Genomic DNA, 19,894 nt, shown 5'->3' with positions numbered 1-19,894 from the left:
ACAAGCTCTTGAAGCTGTTAGGCTGTGCAAGCTGGAAAGCTAACAAGCTACTATACAACACCTACCAAGCAAGCCACTCTGCTGCAACATTAACATCCACCAAGAGAGGCGGTGGTGGCACCAGAAAACAAGAATCGTATAAAGGAACCTGGGTTAAGGGGAATAGCGGAAGTGTTGCTCCGTGAGTACGGACCACGAGGGGAGGGATCTCGATGGCAAGCATTGCAAACAGTGGGGGAAACCAATCAATGCTTGCATTTCCTTTCCTTTCAGGTAAACATGTTGGGAATGAAAACGGTACAATGCAGATTTCACCCGCAACGGCGCAGAGAGTCGGTCTCGGTCAATAGCGGGAGAAATGAAATGACAGGAACAATGATCAAAGACTGAGGTCATGCATGATACCTTGAGTCCTACAGGTACTGCTAAGACACGTCACCGCCACAAGTCCACTAACACTAACACTAACAGGTACATAGAGCCCGTGATTTACCCCGCTATCTGTGGCGCTTTTTTATGCTTCGCGGGAACTTGACGTATCTGCTTGAGGCTGACCCATTACAATTCCCCAATCAAACTTCCAGTCTATGTCATGTTCACGTCAATATATGCTATTAAACCAAGCAAATATAGTAATACCGCAAACCAAGCCTGCAAGGAACCACAACGACGATCATGTGTCCTTAATCGGGAATACATAGATCTTACGTATGTTTGCCCTCAGTGTAGCGGGGTCACTGAGCTTCCAAATCAGGTACCCCGCGACGCGCAAGGCGCGTTGAAACTTGGTACTACAGCACTATCTGTAGCACTCCTTTCCATTCTTACCCCCACCAAAGAAAACAAGCAAGCCTGGGCCCCAGCCAGACTCTCATCGAGATGACGTCCAAGTGATAAATTGACGTCAGGCATGTCTCTTGAGCAACCATCATTGCTATCTCGCTTCCAACTGGCTCAAGTGAGCCCGAGTATGCTGGGGTACAATCCCCCGTAGCATCGTAGTAAAGCATTGTATGTAAGACTTGTCTGCAGCAGATTAGGTAGTCTATGACGACATATCGTTCTTCACATGATAACCTTTCTGTACTGGTCAGAGGCTCTGACACGACACGTACGGATATGGTACGGCAATCCACCAAACCTGGATGGACAGTCTTGATGACAAGCAGTTTTTTTGATTGCCTGGATTGTCAGTGAATGCCACTCAATGCTCTATATAAACCCTCCTTCCCTCTCTCCTACTCCAGCCTTTCTCTTCTCTCATCATCACACACTACTTCAACAACTCAATCATCTACAACACACAAACACCTTTCATCTTAAACCATGGATACCATCAAGAACACCGTCAACCAGGCCACCGGTAAGAAACCCCCAACCTTCAGCATACACAACATGTACTGACAAACGTAACAGAGAAGGTCCAGGAGGGTATCTCCGGCACCAGCAAGGAGGCCAACAAGGAGGTCGCCAAGGACTCCAACGCCGGTGTTGGCACTCGCGCTTCCGCCGCCAAGGACGCCCTTTCCGACAAGGTATGCTAAAAACAAACCAAATCAACCTGAAATGAGCTCCGTTGAGTCTTAGACGGGTGCTCAGGAGAGGGTTGAGGAGATTAATCAAGAGAAGTGCAAGTTACTAATACTTCCATAGGCTGACGAGTCCGCCCACGGCGCCAAGGGTGAGGCCTACAAGCAGAACCCATAAATATTCTCAAGTATTGAATGAGGAATGCTACGATGGAACGATTCTGAAGGAGGAAATGTGCTGCCTCTCTTTTTAGAGAGTTGCAGTGCTATCACCATTGAGCAATCAGATACCCCAATTTAATAGCTCTTTAATCAACTATGAAAAACCAAACCAGATCCACTCTTATTGTGATGTGAATGTATTGCGATATTCTTGTCGTCGTTGACTTACACCAGAGAGCGCACGTGTCTGACCACGTGATACACGATACATCTCATCACTTGTCTTGTAGAATAATTACCCATCATACCTAGGTAGCCAAATTGATATTGTTAAATAGATGGAATATCGCGAGGAATATTTTGTCTCGGGATGTGTGTATCCATGGATACCACAATGTTGTCTCAGCATCCTTATCCATATTGATCACCTTGACTTTCAACATTGGCTGATTGTTTCTTGTTAGTGCGGCCGTATAGTCGAGTCTCTTTACAGCCTATCGAACTTCGACCAGTTCATGTTTCCCTATTTTACAGATTCTTCTTCCTTTGACGAACGCTCAAAGCATTCGAAATATCTTTAACTGAGTACCAAATGACCCAGAGTGGAATCCAAACCCAGAGAGTATTAAAGAAAACGAGGTAAACCCAGAGGTACATAAAGTTGCTCGTGTCGAGGTTGGGGTTTCCAACAAGCCACTCGGGGCAGAAAGTCATAAAACCTGCGTTCACCTCTGTTAGCACAGCTCGGTCCGCCAAGTGTATGATTGTTGATGCGACTTACCGCCATACAGCTCGCAAGTAGCCAGGATGATCATCCAGATGCTAACTTTGGGGTCTTTCCTGGCAAGACAGTAGCATACGTAGACAGCCAGGGGGCCGTCAAAGAACACCGTCAACAACTCCAGGCTCACAACCCCCAAGTCCACACCAGCCCATCTCTTATCCGCCTTGGCATACACCATCCACAGCATAGCAAACGGGTTATCTCCGCCCGACTGGGCACCATATACGCGATCGCTGTATCCCAGAAACCCGGCGGGCGTAGGGAAAAGTTCCGTCTTCACATCGTTAAGGAGCGGCAGGTGTGAGAAGAAGCAGTGGTACAAGAAGCTTCCCTCGAGGAGGAAATGACATAGCGCGTCAGCAAGATGCCAGATGAACAGAAAGCGAAGGGTTCCCGATGAAGAAGATGGTAGGAACTTGAGTGAGGCGACGTATGCGGTAAAGACAATGGCGAGGGTCGATAGGAGAGAGATGATTGTGGTTTGGTCGAACAGGTCCGGTGGAAGAGACGATGCAGTTTCTGCTGCCATTGTGATAGATTTCGATGATCTTTTTGATTCAATTTATTGATAGTACCTTTGATCAAGGTGTTGCGACTTCAATTGAGACTATGTCGGAGACGCAATTGAACTTGTGTCAAAGAGAAGCGGTGTCAAATACTCCAGCAGTTGAATTCGGTGAGCTGATTAAACGCGATCATCAACCTCTAGGGGTAGCCAGCTATTGTGGAGTAGAGTAACATTAACAGCCACTTAAACGTAGTACATCTTCTCAACAATAATTCGCGACTCTACAAAACATGAACAAGACTTCAAAACCAGAACTTAATGCACTGTTTCTTTATTTCGTTGATTTAAGCAGAAACTCCAGCACTGATAATCTCTATCAAAACGCCACCTGTCCTTTCCGTCTGTTACATGAATAATATCCCGTCCCATCGTTAATTTACATCTTCATGTCCGTATATAAGTGCCATCTCATTTCTCCCACTCTTTATAGCTCTTCTGCTTCTGTCGCGTATTCCATCCGAGCTTCCCACTAATACTATTGACCCAATCCTCACTCCTCCGTCCTTCAGCCTGTACTGAAGCAAACGGGAATCTACTCGCACTGATGGTTACGTAGTCTCCTGGCTTGAGCTCCACACGCTCTCGGCCATCGAAGCTCGCCCATGAAGATGTCCTCGCGCCATACGGAACACCAACTCGCAGAACGATCGTGTCAGGTAGAATGATAGGTCGGAAAGATAGCGTGTGCGCGCAAATGGACGTCACCAGCATCACGGGGTTCTCTGGGTGGCACAGAGAACCCCCAGCAGCCAGGTTGTAAGCCGTTGAACCGGTCGGTGTCGAAACGCAGATGCCGTCGGCCAAGACAGAGGTAAAGTGTTCGTCGTCCCCAAAGATCTCGGTAGTTGATAGAGCTACAATACAGGTTAGACATCTCGCACAGGGGCGGTGTTGACTCTGGGTTTCTTACTTGGATTTGGTCCTCGATCCACCACGACCTCATTCAAAATCTCAAACGTCCCATCCGGTCGATGTGTATGCTCATCCTCTCTCTCCTCGCCTATCAGCTCCTCTACTAAATCTCGTGGCTGTTCCTCGTCCTCATCGGAACCCTTTTCGAGCTGTGCTTTCTTACGCGGCTGACTCCTCATGACGGTGCCCTCGAAGCGTAGCCTCAAACTCACGGTGACACCCTTGGTAAAGGCAGTTGTGAGTGTTTCTTGGTACTCCTCAAAATCGAACTTGGTCAGGAAACCCAGGCTTCCTAGTGCAAAGCTGAGCACAGGTGGCACGATGCGCTGGAACAACCAGCTAGCGTATAGTACTGTGCCGTCACCGCCAAGTGAGATCACAAAGTCAAAGGTATGAGGTCGTGTTCGACACATGTTCTCATCCCAGTATCGCAGCCTTTTGCTGAGTGTTTCTTTTACTGTCTGCTCGTTTGCACCGTCCTTCTGGACATACCCCTTACTAACCTCGTCAATAATTCCACTGACGTCAAACTTCTTGTTGGTCTTGAGCTTGTCTTGAACGTAAACAGTGTAGGCGACCTCATGGTTATGATTTAATAGCCATTTTACCAGTTCTCGTGTTTTGGGAATCAAGTCTTGGTCGTAAATCTTTGTCAGGATGAAGATGCTCTTGACCTTGAATCGGAGGCGCATGCTGCTTAGCCGGCGGCTTAGTTCTCTTACACCCCATGCCATGTCGCTGAGCTGCTGCTTTGTGAGCAGACGACTTCGCACGTCTTCCTGGTAACTTCCCAGGTCAAACTCAGACATGCTCTTGGTCATCTGCTGGGTCCAAGCCTGCTGGTCAGCTTGGCCAGAATGGTCCATACTACCAGGCTCTACAACAGCACGACACTTCTTGGCTTTCGGGTCGGCGATCGAGTCGTGCCCCTCGTTGCGCGCGGTTTCCAGGCTATCGCCATTGAAGGCCTTGTGAAGGCTGGCTTGACTTGGATCTGGGCGGCTGCTTATGTACGAGGAGCCATTTCCCATTGACGTTTCCGAGTCGAGATCGCTTGCTGAACAGGCAGCGTCTTTTGCGCGTCGTTGGCTATCGAGGAATTGGTGGACAAGGCACTCATCGCGACGATTAGGGTGGCGCATCACAGGGGCTTTAATCTCTGAGGCTACCATGGAGCTCTTGCGGCGGTAGGGATTCCCTGGATCGAAGACGACCTATAAAGATGATTCTGTATTAGTCGCGCCATTCTTTCTTGTGTCTTGTATGTGCTATCGGCGCAAAGGTGGCAGCCAGTATTAGTAGGTCGTCGAGCATACCTCGACTGCTTTGCCATCGTCGTCGGAATATCCATCAGAGCCATAATCGCCGTCTTGGAAGTGTATATGCTTCTCCGAATGATCGCCCATCTTGGAGTTTGACTTTGCAGTATACACAAATGGCGCGATGGATGGCTCTGTTTGATTCTTGTGCTATTGTCGCTGGCTGATGACGTTGTCGTCCAGGGCTCAATGGCGGGGCTGTTTTGGTAGATGGGCCCACTGGTTCAATCTACCTTTGGTGCCTCTTGCAGGTGAGTTTGATGGTATGATGTTTAATCTGACGATCTCGCGACTGTGAACGACCGAATTGATTCTGAACATGGATTGACTAAGAAGCTCTTGAAAAAAAAAAATTGGCAGCTTTTTCTCTCTTATCTCAGCATCAATGGCTCTGAGAGGCTTCTTGTATTAGATGAATGCCTGCCAGGAGTGCTGGGATCTAAACACGACGGACCAGATACATGTCTAACAAGTACGCAATAAACGTAGACTTAATCCATATTGGTGTGTATCTTGCGACGATCCAGTCGGCCGACCTTGGACGAGTCAATTGGCATGAGATGACTCAGTAGAAGTTGTTGGCTTACTGATACTTACTCAACAAGCCACCTGGCATGGTCAACATGATCTTATGTCTTATGTCTTATGTCTTGGGCAATTCAATGCAGTAAGTTATTCTCTACACAAAGCTTAGCATCTTTACATCATGGCTTAAAGAATTACATATAGCAAAAACCATTATGAAATACCAAAAGTTAAGCAGGACATGGAGCATAATAATTATTAAGTACACGAAACATTTCATCTATCCATAGTGAATTACCCTACACCTTGATATAACCTTCACGGCAGATCGTTTCTCCTTTTACTTAATACAATGGTCAAGCAATTAACGGTATGTGCTCTCTCAGTATTATATGATGTATGCGTTCGCCTGGTGATCTTAAATGTGTCGAGGTTCGGTATTTACCTGGTCATGGTTTTGTGTGAAGTTGGCATATTGAGCATCTGCTGAAACGATCACACAACAAAACGTACCGCCCAACACGCATATGTCGTCCACGGTGAAAGCTGCAATCGATACGGCGACTTATGGCAAGAATGAGAATATGAATCATACTCAGTACAATTAGCATACTCTAGCTTCTATTCTTCCTGAGCATTACAACACGATGGAAGTTTCTCCAACCAGCGAAAAGACACTCCAAAAACAGTGACGAAATACCTGTGGAACTTAATCACGTTGGCGGATGTTCCCCTCCAGCAAACGATCAGGGACTAGACTGACTACCAGCCATCGTCTACAACACTTGACAAAGACGAATACGGTATATCGTCAACGACAAGCGACAGGACAACCTCGCGTGTAAGCAAACACGCAATACAGGCCGGTTAATTAAAGGTCCCAGCACATACTTCGTACGACAGTCGAGGCAAGACAAGACAACATGAAGCACCTCATCGTGGTGGGTGCTTGCTACTTGGACACAATCCTCAAGAATGTCACCATCAATTTCACATGCTTGCCATTTACTGACCGACCTTCAGTGTACCTTTTTTCCCGTCCGAGGATGCAAAGCTACGTGCCACCAGTCTCAATATCCGACGCGGGGGCAACTGTCCCAATTCGCTTCAGGTGTTGGAGCAGCTACTCACAGAGCATGATGGTCTCCAGCTGCATCTAGTATCACCTCTGCCCAACGCCTCGTCATCTGCAACGAGGCGTGTTGTATCGTCTTTTGGTCCGCAGTCAAAAATCGACTTTGGTCATTGTCTATATCGCCATGAGAGCACCGAGGCGGCAAGCAGTTACATCATTCGCAGTGAAGCATCAGGCAGCCGCACGCTTGTAAATTACAACGACCTTCCAGAGATGACCGAAGACGAGTTTGGCAACATCGCGACAAGTTTCGGAACTGATCAGGAGACGTGGTGGCACTTCGAGGTAGGATTCAAGCGGCAACCTCTGCACATACATAATCGCCGGACTAAATGTGGGCGCAACAGGGCCGAATCCCAGAAACCGTGCAAAACTGCATCCGTCTGCTGCGTAACCTATTGCCCAAGGCAACTATCAGCGTCGAAGTCGAGAAGCCTGGTAGGGAAGGCCTATCAGAATTGGCGGCAGAGGCAGACGTTGTCTTCTATTCGCGAAGTTGGGCTGAGGTGAGAGTGGACTCAAAAAAGACGTTGGGCTGTCGTGGTTGATGTGATCTAACAAGGGCATAGAGTCGTGGGCACAGCACCCCGGAAGAATGCCTGAAAGCCGAAGGGCATCATAAGGCGTACGTATTATGAAAAGAAAGACATGCTTGCCTGCACTTGTGACGGCTTGGGTTTGTTGGCTGATGAGACGATGTATACATAGGTCACTGGCAGTTTGTACGTGGGGTGAAGAGGGAGCAGCTGGATTGCCTCGGTCGACGGGCGAGACTCTTCGCTGCCGCTGCCCGGTCCAGAGCAAATCCGGAGGAGACATTTCCGTGGTTGAGTACGTCCATCTTATCTCCATGTCCCACACATCACAACTCAACACGACGCATAACACAAGTCGCGTAGAACTGCAGGAACTGACCACTGTCCGAGATATAGTGCCGTAGGAGCAGGGGACACCTTCATAGCCGGAATGCTGTACGGGTTGATATGCCACCCTGGCGACTGGAGCACGGGGACGAAGCTGAGTTTCGCCGTCCAACTGGCCACACTCAAAGTCCAACGGGAGGGGTTCGACGGGCTCGGCGTTGATATGCTGGGGACCGACTGAGAGCGGTTGAATGCCTGGTCCCAGCATCAACATGATGCTACTGCTTGACGACGATCCAGACACACTTTACAGGCAGAGGTCAGACTTCATGGTGCAAGGGTCGGATGCCGGAAGATCAAGGAAAAGTCGAGGACGCTAAACCAGCATAAGACAGAGTGTACATAGTAGGATGCACACAGCAAATCCAAGACCACATGTTAGCTGTCCACCGATGGCTTAAAGCGGCTGATAATGCCCTCAAACTGATCGTGAGAGATTAAGTGGGAAAAAAGAGAGACTGATCCTGGGGCTAGAAAGGGTCCGACAGTGGAGGAAGGGAAAGGAGGGGACAGACAGAACCAGGGAAGAAAGGCGGTGAAAATTGGTGAATAGAAAGCGTCGGACTGCTCTCAAACTATCACAGTAGTGTACGGATACGTACTCTAGCTAATAAGGTCAGACGTTAAAATGGAGGCGTCCTGCTTAACCGACAGCTCAACATGTATGTCTTGTCTCAACTCCTAGGTGTCGATGTGATGCAGGTGGATGCAAGAAGGGGGACCGGGAGACTCTGCCTAGGTAGCTAGCTGCCTGCAAGACACAAGACACAGGACACAAGCGACAGGACACGACCATTAACCACGCGGATGCGCCGGGGCTACTGCATAAAGACAACGATTAGCCCAGAAGCGCAGTTGAGCGAAATCGCCATGGTCGGTAATATCTGATGAGCTAAAAGTTACTGTACCATGCATGGTACCAGGGCAGTGGCCAACCGTCTGCGGCTAGTGCTAACGCACCTGTGAGAGCAGCTAGAGGGGCAAGCGAGCCGCTCGACAGCATCGTCATGCGATGCAGAGTTGATGAGGACTCAAAAGCCCCGAAACGCAAGCCAAGATCCATGTGCCGTGAGTGGCTGATGCGCTACTCACTTGTCTTGGCTTGCTTTGGGCAAGTGGTTTCGTTCCGTCTAGTCATATATATGTACGTACATACCGTCGTGACATTCGGGGACAAGGGACAAGGGACAAGGCACGAGACGTGTCAGATGAGACGGGACGGGAGACAAAGAAACAAGGGAGGCAAGTCAGCAGTAGCAGCAGCATCATCATCAAGCTCATCAACACATCCATCAGTAGGTCCTTCTCATTGCGGCATTGAGCCGTCATGAAGGTCGCTGAATACGGGCAATGCCGCCTGAGCTATCCTAGGCCTGGCCATGAGATGAAGATCGGATCATTTTGAGTTGAAGATCAAGGGCAACGCCCTTCTGGCCCAAAAGCAAGACAAAGGGGTAGCCTGTATCGTTTGCTTATTGGCAACAAATTAACAACAAACAATAAATAATACCAGTCCAATGTAGGCGGGCAGGCGGGGTGTTCTAAGCATCAGGTATTGGAGCTACAGTAACTAGGTAGGTAATACCGCAGAGTGATTGACATTTGATCAAGGGGGAACGTACTAGAGGTACAGAGTACGTATCTCGGTATAGCTCTTAGACGGCATGTGGGGTTTACCCTCATCTGTGTAAAGGTAAGGAGTGAAAACCGAGCCATCAAGACGAACTCGCTAATACAAATGAGTGATTCCATTGAGTGCTTGCTTCATGAGTGACGCGGGCCCGCCCTGTGAACGTCTCAAAACCCATGCACACAGAAGTCTGTGCCAGTGCAAAGAGAAAGAAAGGGGGTGGGGGGTGATCACTCTTGTTGAGAGGGAGTATTTCCAGCCCCAGTCGCCAAAGAGCCCAGTCGCAGCCATCAACTGCCGCAGCAAGACGGTGTCGTGTTAGCTTATAGGGCGTCGATCAACTAACCTCCCGAGTAGTGCGGACTCGGGCGGCCAAAGGCCTTTGGCAAATGGCTGAACTCTGGCCCGCTCTGGACATACCCGATCGGTAGGTATGGAGCTCTCGGACGGAGGAGAGGGCGGCAACTGGGGACGCCCCGGCCACCGGGGGCTTCACCAGTGGCATACCTTCGGATACAGTAGAGTAGCATAGCTGTCAAAGCTACGCCGCAGGGCGTTGACCATGCACACGTTTTGAAAGAATGTCAGGTAGCGCTGGTGACTGACGATCCGAAAGTAAAAATGTCTCAAAGCCCAATCTGGTAGTGCGTACTATAAAACTTGTCGAACGTACACTGATTAATCGTGATTGAATTATGAATTATCTTCCGGCGTCTTGTCCTCAAATCGAATCTTGCATATAACAGAAAGAACCTTTTGATGTGCACATGCTCTTTCGCAGCCAGTATTACCACGAGTGACGTCCGCTGTGATGACGGTAGTACAGTGGTGATATTGATGCTGAGGGCTGCGCCGATCCAGTATTGTTAAATTGGCCATGGACACATCTTCGCTGACTGATGCGAATAAGTAGACTGTTTCACGGTGGTAGCAGTTGATGATAATAAAGCAGTGAGCAGGCATGCTTGTATCCAATCAAGACGTGCAATCTTGCAAAAGCAAGAAATAAAGTCGCCAGGCAGACTCGGTTCCTTGGCTGTTCAAGGTTCCGGCGTCAAACCGCCCGCAAATCTCCAGAGCAGAGCCCTGGCCAGCCCAATATGTCTGTTGTCGTAACCCACGGTGTACCTACCATAGACTCTTATTCCGCCTATGACCACCGCGAAATATCGCCCCGCTAACTACTGCCCACGTCGAGTCGATGTTGCTTCGTCCAGAGGTGGAACCAAAGGTCAAGGACCTTTGAGTAAACGATGAGGCGTCTTGCACCTTGTTCCAGATTCGTCGATACATACAGGAAAGCAGGAAGTTACGTGTATGAGGATCTAATTGCCCAAGTCCGGATGTTCATATCCTAGCTAGGCACAAACTATGCCGACGAGTCATGAAGAATACTATGTATGAGCATAATTAATGACTGTGCGCAGGTCATCGTCTCAATAAAGGCGCTTGCATGATCACAAACCCGCATCTACGCCGGGGGCCAATGCTGTACAAGATGGTGCTCACTCCAACCCGGTCAAGCCGGGGTTGTCTGCACCGTTGCGGCCTTCTGAGGCGAATTCTGCTTGTTGACTTACTTACATACATGGGTGGTCAAGTGCTGCATGGGTTATATAGCAGGCTGAGTAGAGAGTGTAAAAGACGCAATAGCATGTTGCAACTCGAAGCATCGAAGTCGACCTGCTCACCGCATGATTATTTCCATTCTGCCAGATGCTGTGCTGTCCTCTTGTCCGTTCTGTCTCTTTGAGTTAACCGTATGTAGGTGGATTGAATCTGGTAACAGATGAGAATTTGGACCTTGGAATGCCTGTTTGTGCCGGTAATAGAAGTCTTCGTACCCCGGTTCGAAGTGTCCACAATATCGTCCTTCTGTGGTTAACTCTCCGTACCTTACCCATGTTGATTTGTGCTGAACCCATGGCAGCGGGTTTTCCAAGTGGCTTCAGGCACTGCATCCATACTCCATATAGTCTAGCGCAAGGGCAATGCATCCCAGGCGTAAGGTCCCTGGGTCTGATCGTCCTTGAACTGGCACTGAACGAATGTTGCTCCGGTCAAAGAGCCGCTCTTTCACACACCCAGCTGTGGTTGTCGGTCAACTTAAGTGAAGTTATTAGAGTCCCCTGATGCATTTGTTGAAGGATAAATATTCCCTTAGCTATGCCATTACACAAGTAGTTTCATCCGAAGCCCATGTTAATGTCGAGCCCATCAGCAAGGCCAACCCGAGCAAGTTGATCATCAGCAACTAGGCGTGGTTTTGGCGAATTGTTCTTTTTCGCTTCCTTGGCGATGCTGATCCCTGGCAAGCGGGTTTGGACCCCTCCATCCTCGCATCTTTGCCATCGTACGGTGACTTTTCGAGCCCTTTACGCTCAGTTTTGAGTTGGCGTAGCGTGGGTTACCGTCCCCTGTGACAGTACGTACCTGCAACAAAGTCTGTGCTCATGTACTGTATATCGAGCTATACAACTGTGATGCAATGGACAGGTAGGCTTGGTGTTGAAAGACTTGATCCTGGTACGCCAAGCTGATTTTGATTTGTCGTGAAGGGTTTGATCGTGCCCCTAAGAAATCTATCAACCAAGGCTCCTCATAAGGGTGCTGTGCTGTATTTCGGGAATCAACTTGAATGAAATCAAAGCCACTTGTAAACATTGTCACTGATCCTCCCACCAAGTAATATTCACCCGAACATGATGTGCTCGCATAAGGGGATTGTTTTCTGCGTGACGCAGATAAACCAGTGAATTTGCTTGTTTGACATCGAATTGATAACCGATGGCAAGGGAGGGCTAGCGTCTTGAAGGTTGTCGAGCTAATTGACATTCCGTTAAGAGGAGAGAGGGGTAGGTAAGATTCGCATACGGTGTGTCGCTATAGCATTTCTATAGCCATAGCGTAAAACAAAGGTAGCGGAATTTCAGCCTCCCTACTACTTCTCTGTTCTGCTTTGAATCCAAGAGGGGACAATTTAGTTAAACCAATCTGGACACAAGGCGGAAACGACATTTCCAGACTGACTAGAATTGCAAAGTCACCAGACAACCACTTGTCCATCTAGCTGGACATGAAGCCAAGTATTGATTGATGCACCTGGCACTAATGTTTTCCTGCGGATAAATTGTGACGAAAATTGCCAAGAAAGGACAAGCGAGGATGTCTTTCTTGTCTCGAAGCCAGAACGAGAAATATCACAGATTGGTATCGAGATGTTTTTCAAGCTTGTTGAGCGTGCGTGCTGTGCATATTGGACGGACCCTGTTCTAGCCCGCATGTGTAGCCCAACGAAGCCAACTGAATGGATACTGTGTTGATGTTTTCGAATACATAACGTACAAAACATGTAGTTAGTTACCTGCCGGGGTCTAATCGGGTAGGCAAACTGTGTTTCTCAGATGACGCATTTTGGGGAGTCTTCGTCAGCTTGATAGGCAGATGTGCTCTGAGATGCAGCGGCGTGGGCGTGGTGCTTTGCTAGGGGCATGTTCAGTGAGTGTTGCCGCAATAGTGTGTGAAATCGTCACATGGCAGTGGCTGCACTTCCGTGACTCGAGGCAACACATTAACGCTGTAAGATGCTGGCAACCTAGCTCATAATCACAAACAGTAATAAGTGTCTTGAATCCTATTGGGTATTAGAAGTCTTGCTGGCACCCTGACAACTTGAGGAAAATGGAAGGTCTGAGTATAGCCAATGTGTGATTCCGTATTGCTCTCGGTTGGCCCTGAAAGGAATGAATCAGGCAAGTCGAGCCCCAGGTCAAAGTTGTCAAGCCTTGTGAAGTTCAAGGACAATATTCACCTGTTACATAGTAGATGTTCAGGGCACAGGCGGAGGACGCGATGAGCCCAGACATCAGCAGGATTGGCTGGCTAAACATCCCGGCACCCCCTGTTGGATCGAACTATGTAGTATCCCATCATAACAAAGAGCGAGCCAGGGCAGTTGAAGCAAAAATAGCCAACCCATCTACCCTATCGGAGAGGATCGTCATTATTAGAGAGAGTGCCATAAGGATTGTCATCCGTGAGGCAGTGGGGGGGTTTTCGAACTCTGTCGTAGTCCGTGTTTATTGGGCTCGTTATGTCTCTCCGTGATAGTGCCCATGACTACAAAGTAACGAAAACTGGTCTCCATTAAACGTAATGTTCTCAGGCGACGCATGATGGATCGCCTCGTATCACATCTTTAAGCGGAGCAAAATGGTTCATCGATGTTCTCCCTGCACACCGTACTGTATAGGCTCGCGGATTCACTGGGATTACAGCACTTCTAATCTAGAAAGTTAAAAAGGAAAAAAGATCCATCGAGGCGGCACGCTTTGGTTCCCCATCTCCACCAGAGATTTGCAGGGAGCGTGTAGGTGGCGCGCAAGTCCTTGTTTGGTGAGGTGACTGATTCAGTGGACGATCAAGCCAGTTGAAATGCCATGGACAGGCCAATTTCATCCACTGGCGGCCCCAGCTGATCCCTCTGTAACCTTTCATGGTGGGTTAGATGGCTAGGCCATGGCGTACGGTGAGACGCCTGGACACCCGAATCTTTCGAGGGAGCGTCGCTCTGCAACGCCGAAAAGCGGCTAGGTCCAGAGGGGTCGTCAGCCAGCACATGTGTTGTGCTCCACAGAAACTCATCTTATAGCCGTGGTCAGCAATCAATGAAACCGTTCAGGTGGGGATTATCCTCGTAAAGAAACAGCTCAAGCAAAAAATTTGCTGTGCTGCAGCATGAACTTGATGAGTCGTCTGCGTTCCCTCCACAGAGGGGCACCGAGATGAGACAAGGGAAGTGCCAGAGTCGGACAAAGAACAGGTTGACGCTATCACGTTTTGTGTCGAAGAGACTGGGACATGTGTGTGCATAGATGATGGACTTGCAGATTATTCTCTTCCTAGCTGTTGTTGAGTGACGTTCTGGCCAGCCAAGTCCAGACCGGAGTTCAAGCCCAAATGATCTTGTGTTGGAGCTCTTCCTGTTTTCTTCTTATTTTGTGTCCATCTATCATGCCACATTAGCTTTGGTGCTTTATCACTCAAGCGGCCTCGAAGGTTGACCTTGATCGTCTTGTCTCAGGCCTCCTGCAAACTTCACGCAGAAGCGATATCTGCGTAAACTAACTTGGGATAGACATGCGACATACCATACAGGCATGCAGAATAATAGCCTAGCGTCTATAGCAACAGATCCGTGTTTCGGTTTCGGAAGTGAGTCGTTAGACGACGTGGCAAGCAGGTAGGCGGGCAGGCTACAAGAGCATGAGTTCCACTAACACGGGCGCAGACAAAGCCAAATCCCATGCCCGACAAGCAGCCCACTTGCTGAAGTCGTGTTGGTGTTGGCGCTGGCGCTGCAAAGAGAACCTAGAGTGGCCGCCGATACCCTGTTTGCTTGGCTTTGCTGCGCGAGGTGAGAGGAGAGGAAGTGGTACTGCAGTTAATTAGCACGGGCTAAGCCCCCAGTATTTACCCAGCTGGGAAATCGGTCGTCGATTTCGCGACCCCTGAGTGGAGGGGGATGAAAACTGTACTTGGCACCTGGCTGATTAGTGAGTTGAGAAGACCGAACTGCCATATTTCCGCACTTTCCATTCTCAGAAGATCCAGCAGAGAAGGGACAAGGGCGGCGGCCCAGTAGAAAGGTCACACATACAAGGGAAAGCAGGGTCTTCAGGCCTGCCGAGAGTGTCACCACGACTCGCACCTTCCGTCCCTAAGGTTTAATGCTCGTAGCCGCTTGGCCCTTATCTGAAGGCACCTGCCGGAGGTACCTCATTTCATTCCTTCCTTTGGCATTGACTTTGGTACCCCAGTCAAGGCGCCTTCCTTAGGTTGGTTCTCAAAGAAACAGCGCCCACTCAGTGGATGGCCCACGTCAATAATCATTACCTCCTCTCCTAAGCCAGCTAGCCAGCCTTCCTAATCGATGGGTGTTTCTCATGAATCAATCCCTCTTCAACTTGATGTCTCCAGTTTGAACCCTGCAGCCAAAACCGCCCTATCGTTGTTGGTACCTTGCCTTACGGAGGAAATTGCGCGCCTGCGATATCTCCAGCACTCGCGTTCAAATGCCCCCGTGCCTTTGTGTCGATGTTCTCGCCACTAAGGATTACCACCAACTGGCACACACACGCACGCACACACACACACACACACACACCGCTAATGGTTGGAGTCATCGTTCGCTTGCTACTTAAAATGTACTATACACAGTAACAGCCCACGCGAATAAGGGCACTAACGTCCGCGTACTGACCTGATTTGGATGGCTTGTTGTTGCTCTACGGACACAGTCAGAGCATGCACGATGCAATGTCGGCCAGCCACATGGTGGTTACATATCAAAGGAAGCGTCGTTTCTACCCTTGCTCAGTGTAAAGATGTGGTTCCACATCAATATTTGAGATTGTCTCGATAGATTCCTCATCTAGACCATCTGACCATCGAGCTACAGGATGCCTGCGAGGTCGACTTGAGATGGAGTTTCGCTGCGCCATCATACCCTGGCAGCCTGGCAATAGCTCGATTGGTTCCTCAAACTTTCGGGCTATGGGTAGTGAGGTTAAGTAAGTACTGGACACCATTATCGAGCTATTGTTTTGCACTCTATTTATTGTCTACGCCATTGCAACACATTGAGTACGAATCCCGGTTGACCACTTGTTTTGCAAAGCACCAGTTTGCCGCGGAACAGTGAAAAGAAGAGCTGTTTGAGAAAACGCCTTGGGACTGCAAAGACAAGCACGGAAACTGATGAGTGGGCACCGAACCGTTTTCACCGGTGCCCTATCCGTACCTCGATGGTGATGAGGACTCAAAACTCATTGCAACATACCCAGTCATCCATCATACCCAAGCGCTTGCCGATCAGATATAAGTGTTTCTTTTTAGGATAACACCATGGTCCAACGGCACCCTCCTGCAGCCCGGTTCCAACGTTAACATGGAGCCGAGAAATGGGAATTACATCTGCCACAGCAGGGGTGTCTGAAGTGATAAAACAAAAGCATGCCAAACCACCAAAGCGGTGATGCGCATCCCGCCTTGATGAGATTTGAGACCCTTCCCGAGTGGCACTTTTAGCAACAAGGAAATGTCCCATCCTTTGGACAAGGCGCGGCGCTTCCTAGTTGAGGTCCCTAGCTCATCTCAGGCCCCAGCGATGCATGCATTGTGGCGCCGTCTGCTGGACAACTTGACGCACCCCTATGCTCGGCTCCACCCCTTGCTTCTCGGTCAAGTTGTACACGAATCTCTACCTAGGACTGGCTGCAGATGCACATATTTGCGGTTTGTTGAGACTCCCAGCCGTGAGCCCAATTCTTCTCCATCCCTTCCATTGTTCACTACTCCATGTGAGTTGCATCCTTAGCGGCAGGGGTGGTTATCCTGGAGTCCAGACGACCCGATGATGCCAACTTCCTAAAGACTCTGTGCTCATGGGTCTGCAGCGCAATCATAGTTACAGAAGGCTCCATCGTTGCTATTATTGCCATCACCATCACGATCACCACTCAGTATAACTGTTCTTCGCCTTGCTGATATCACACCGAGGTTGGTGTAGTACTGACTGAACCCCATTGTCTCGCTACCTCAACCCACGTTCCCTCATACAACAGCACAAGGATCTGTGTGTCTGTAAATCCTCGAGTTCACACACATATGTACTGTGGGTTGTATCAATCCCCAGAACAGCGCCCTAATTCTCGCTCCGGCACTACTTCCCGCCTACCTTTCGCAGCCTCCAGCCCCGCCCGTTGAGACACCCCCTACCGGCCCGTATGACGCAGGCCACCACTTCAGCTGCCATGCTAGAAATTGACAATCCTAGCACAGGAACGAAGCCATCAGGGCCAGTTCTGGTGAGCAAACCTTGTCGGGTACCCCTCACACTCGATTCTGATTTGCCGAGCATTGTAGTTTCTGCGGTTTGCAACCAGTTGGTGCTAAATCGTCCATGCTTCTTCATTGCTTGGTCCTTCCCGGCCCACACCCAGATCCCTGGAGAGTTGATCTTGTTCAAACTACTAGGCTCGATTTATTTCCAAGCCATCGATTGCCCCATGTTTCGTACTCCCTTGAACCCCCTTGGGGTTTGTACCTCCACCCGACCACTTGACGATACATACATAATGAAGTCTGTCCCTCAGAGGGTTTATTTGCCATATTAAAACCACTGAACAAACGCAAGTTGGAAGACGATAACAATATTCGATATAATCCTGTCTTCTGCTACCAACATTTTTTATTTCCTGTCATCCATTCTGCACATTATCTCTTCTGACATTTCAAGATGATGCACCCACTCTTCGGCGTGCAACCAGCAGGCTCTCTGCCCGTCACATATCCTCACGAGGTGATGCTAGACGATTACACACAACAAACGGCATGCTCTCAGACGTCAAGGAGGCTTTCACGAAGCTCCAACGGACAGCGTTCTGGAGGAAGTGCTATGAGAGTCGCCAAACCTTCAAGTGTCAACAACAGCCCTCGATCGTCTAGCCTTATGAGTCGACGCAAGACTCTCATGAATGACGGCAACTCTCAACGACGACAGCAACAAATCATTGAACAACTTTCTTCATTCTGCGATATGCAGTCACAACAGCCCTGCCAACGATCCTCGCGTCCCGTGAGCTGGCACCCGAGTTCCTATGGACAAACTTCAACACAGCAGCACATGCCTGCCTTGGCTCCAAACTACTCGCCTGTCGGCCAGCAAGATCTGTATGGAAACTATTCTCACTACTCACCTATGATGAGTTCAACTTCGTGTGGCACATCCCCTCTGGCCTTCTCTCATCTCCCACTACCATACCAGTCTGCCGATAATATGGCATACAACCCCTACCAAGGAGCCTGCATGTCACAGCATTCACCAGCTGGATCTTTGGCGATGGACGCTCGTTCAATGCCGGCTACATCTGCTCCTGTCGAATCCACATACGGCAACGGGTGGGATTGGAACAGCTTTATCATGCATGGATTTGGCTCAACAACGCCTCCCACACCAGAAGCACTTCCTCAAAGCCAATTGTCGCAGCCTGCTGTCTCTGAGGATATCCAATACCAGGCTCTCGACGATGCTTCGGAAGAAGAGGGCGAGATCCTAGTTGGAATGGGCCTCTACGATGCCCCAGAAAAATTCAACGAGGACCCACAGTTGAACAACTACCGATCCACCGTATCATCTCTACTTGGTTCATCGTTCAGAAGTTACGAGCCTAGCGGCAAGGGCTTGAAACTTGAGGAAACATGGGAACCTCCCAAATCCGATGACGAAGATGAGGACGACGACGAAGAGGAGGAGGAAGAAGAGAACAAAGACGACGGAGAGTAAAGGCGCTGCAAAGCAAGTCTGCAATTGCGAGTACGAATAACGATATGAAACATGTATGAATATGGTGTTACGAGCCGGTATAAAAAAGCCAGCCTTTTTTATCTGTTTTTTTCTTCTTTTTCTTTACTAGGAGAGGAACAGAATACAGGGTCTCGATGACACAGGCATGAGGCGTCTTGATTTTGGGATTACAGGCATGGTTACAAGCGAATGGATTTCAGCATGTATAGAAAGAAGATGGATACCCCGTGCAAGAGCAAGAGCAAAAGCACACACAATAGGTAGATGCAATATGGTAGGTAGGGCTCAGGTAGCCATACAATACTCATTCAAATGAATAATCATATCAAGACAAGCTGTTCTTCTCTATGTCTCACTGTGCTGTTGCGGTTGGTTCCCCAGGTACAAAGATACGACTGGACTGGAGGTGAGGCAGGTACGAGAGTCAGGCCAGAAGGAGCCGCGTTTCTTTCAACGTTGATTCAACCAAAATGCGTTAATCCCTGCACGACATGTGGCATTTTACGGGTTCGTGCTTCCATCTCTTGATGAAGGATTGTTATTGGTCAAGTGGATGTATCAGTGAACGCCCCTCTCCGCTTGCAGCCAGCCCTGTGTGGCGTGTGCACCTCCTACAGAGTAGCATCTCAAAGTTCTAGATGCTACAGACACCCACTTCATTGCGACATTAAGTATCTGCTTCCCAGGGTAGGCTGTGGCTGGCAACCGAGAAGTGGCTGGCTCCACAGATGGTGACTCAAGCAGAGCCTGTCAGTTGACAGTACTGCGAATACAATGGGACGGAGTTAATTCAAAGCTTAGAGTTGAGTGATGATGAATTAATGACTACGGGAAAAGCAAGTATCATACATCCCCTAGCAGATATGTACTCTGTTGGAAAAGGTGGCTAGGGTGGTCTCTAATTTTGAGGGTGGAAAAAAGACAACCTAATAATAACTAGGCCTCACGGCATAAACCGACTCGCTCATTTCGTCTCTTGCTCTCGGTAACCAAGTTTTCTGGTAACTTGAGGAACCCAAAATTTAACTCTCTTGCAAAGA

The 19,894-nt window shown here is 49.1% G+C and overlaps 5 protein-coding genes across 5 annotated transcripts, besides 2 other annotated features; 3 read left to right on the top strand and 2 right to left on the bottom strand.

The window, feature by feature from the left end:
• Positions 1-1,326: 1,326 nt before the first annotated feature.
• Positions 1,327-1,707, top strand: FPSE_04116 (uncharacterized protein; the record flags this gene model as incomplete). Its single annotated transcript, XM_009257234.1, has 3 exons — positions 1,327-1,363; positions 1,417-1,535; positions 1,654-1,707. 3 exons carry the CDS (start codon positions 1,327-1,329, stop codon positions 1,705-1,707), a joined length of 210 nt encoding a protein of 69 aa, XP_009255509.1.
• Positions 1,708-2,219: 512 nt separating this feature from the next.
• Positions 2,220-3,004, bottom strand: FPSE_04115 (uncharacterized protein; the record flags this gene model as incomplete). Its single annotated transcript, XM_009257233.1, has 2 exons — positions 2,220-2,410; positions 2,473-3,004. The coding sequence occupies 2 exons, from the start codon at positions 3,002-3,004 to the stop codon at positions 2,220-2,222; spliced, it is 723 nt and encodes a 240-aa protein (XP_009255508.1).
• A 447-nt stretch (positions 3,005-3,451) lies between these two features.
• FPSE_04114 (uncharacterized protein) lies at positions 3,452-5,361 on the bottom strand (the record flags this gene model as incomplete). The annotated part of the gene is made up of 3 exons (XM_009257232.1): positions 3,452-3,897; positions 3,954-5,169; positions 5,272-5,361. 3 exons carry the CDS (start codon positions 5,359-5,361, stop codon positions 3,452-3,454), a joined length of 1,752 nt encoding a protein of 583 aa, XP_009255507.1.
• Positions 5,362-6,151: 790 nt separating this feature from the next.
• On the top strand, positions 6,152-8,038 carry FPSE_04113 (uncharacterized protein; the record flags this gene model as incomplete). Its single annotated transcript, XM_009257231.1, has 7 exons — positions 6,152-6,169; positions 6,594-6,640; positions 6,823-7,219; positions 7,282-7,440; positions 7,504-7,559; positions 7,643-7,765; positions 7,867-8,038. 7 exons carry the CDS (start codon positions 6,152-6,154, stop codon positions 8,036-8,038), a joined length of 972 nt encoding a protein of 323 aa, XP_009255506.1.
• Positions 8,039-15,616: 7,578 nt separating this feature from the next.
• Positions 15,617-15,653: a microsatellite.
• A 2,133-nt stretch (positions 15,654-17,786) lies between these two features.
• On the top strand, positions 17,787-18,833 carry FPSE_04112 (uncharacterized protein; the record flags this gene model as incomplete). Its single annotated transcript, XM_009257230.1, has 1 exon — positions 17,787-18,833. The coding sequence occupies one exon, from the start codon at positions 17,787-17,789 to the stop codon at positions 18,831-18,833; it is 1,047 nt and encodes a 348-aa protein (XP_009255505.1).
• Positions 18,767-18,825: a microsatellite.
• Positions 18,834-19,894: the final 1,061 nt, after the last annotated feature.

This window comes from Fusarium pseudograminearum, chromosome 4, assembly GCF_000303195.2.
Source record: "Fusarium pseudograminearum CS3096 chromosome 4, whole genome shotgun sequence".
Classification (NCBI taxonomy): Eukaryota; Fungi; Ascomycota; class Sordariomycetes; order Hypocreales; family Nectriaceae; genus Fusarium; species Fusarium pseudograminearum.
This window is presented reverse-complemented; position numbering and strand designations above follow the sequence as displayed.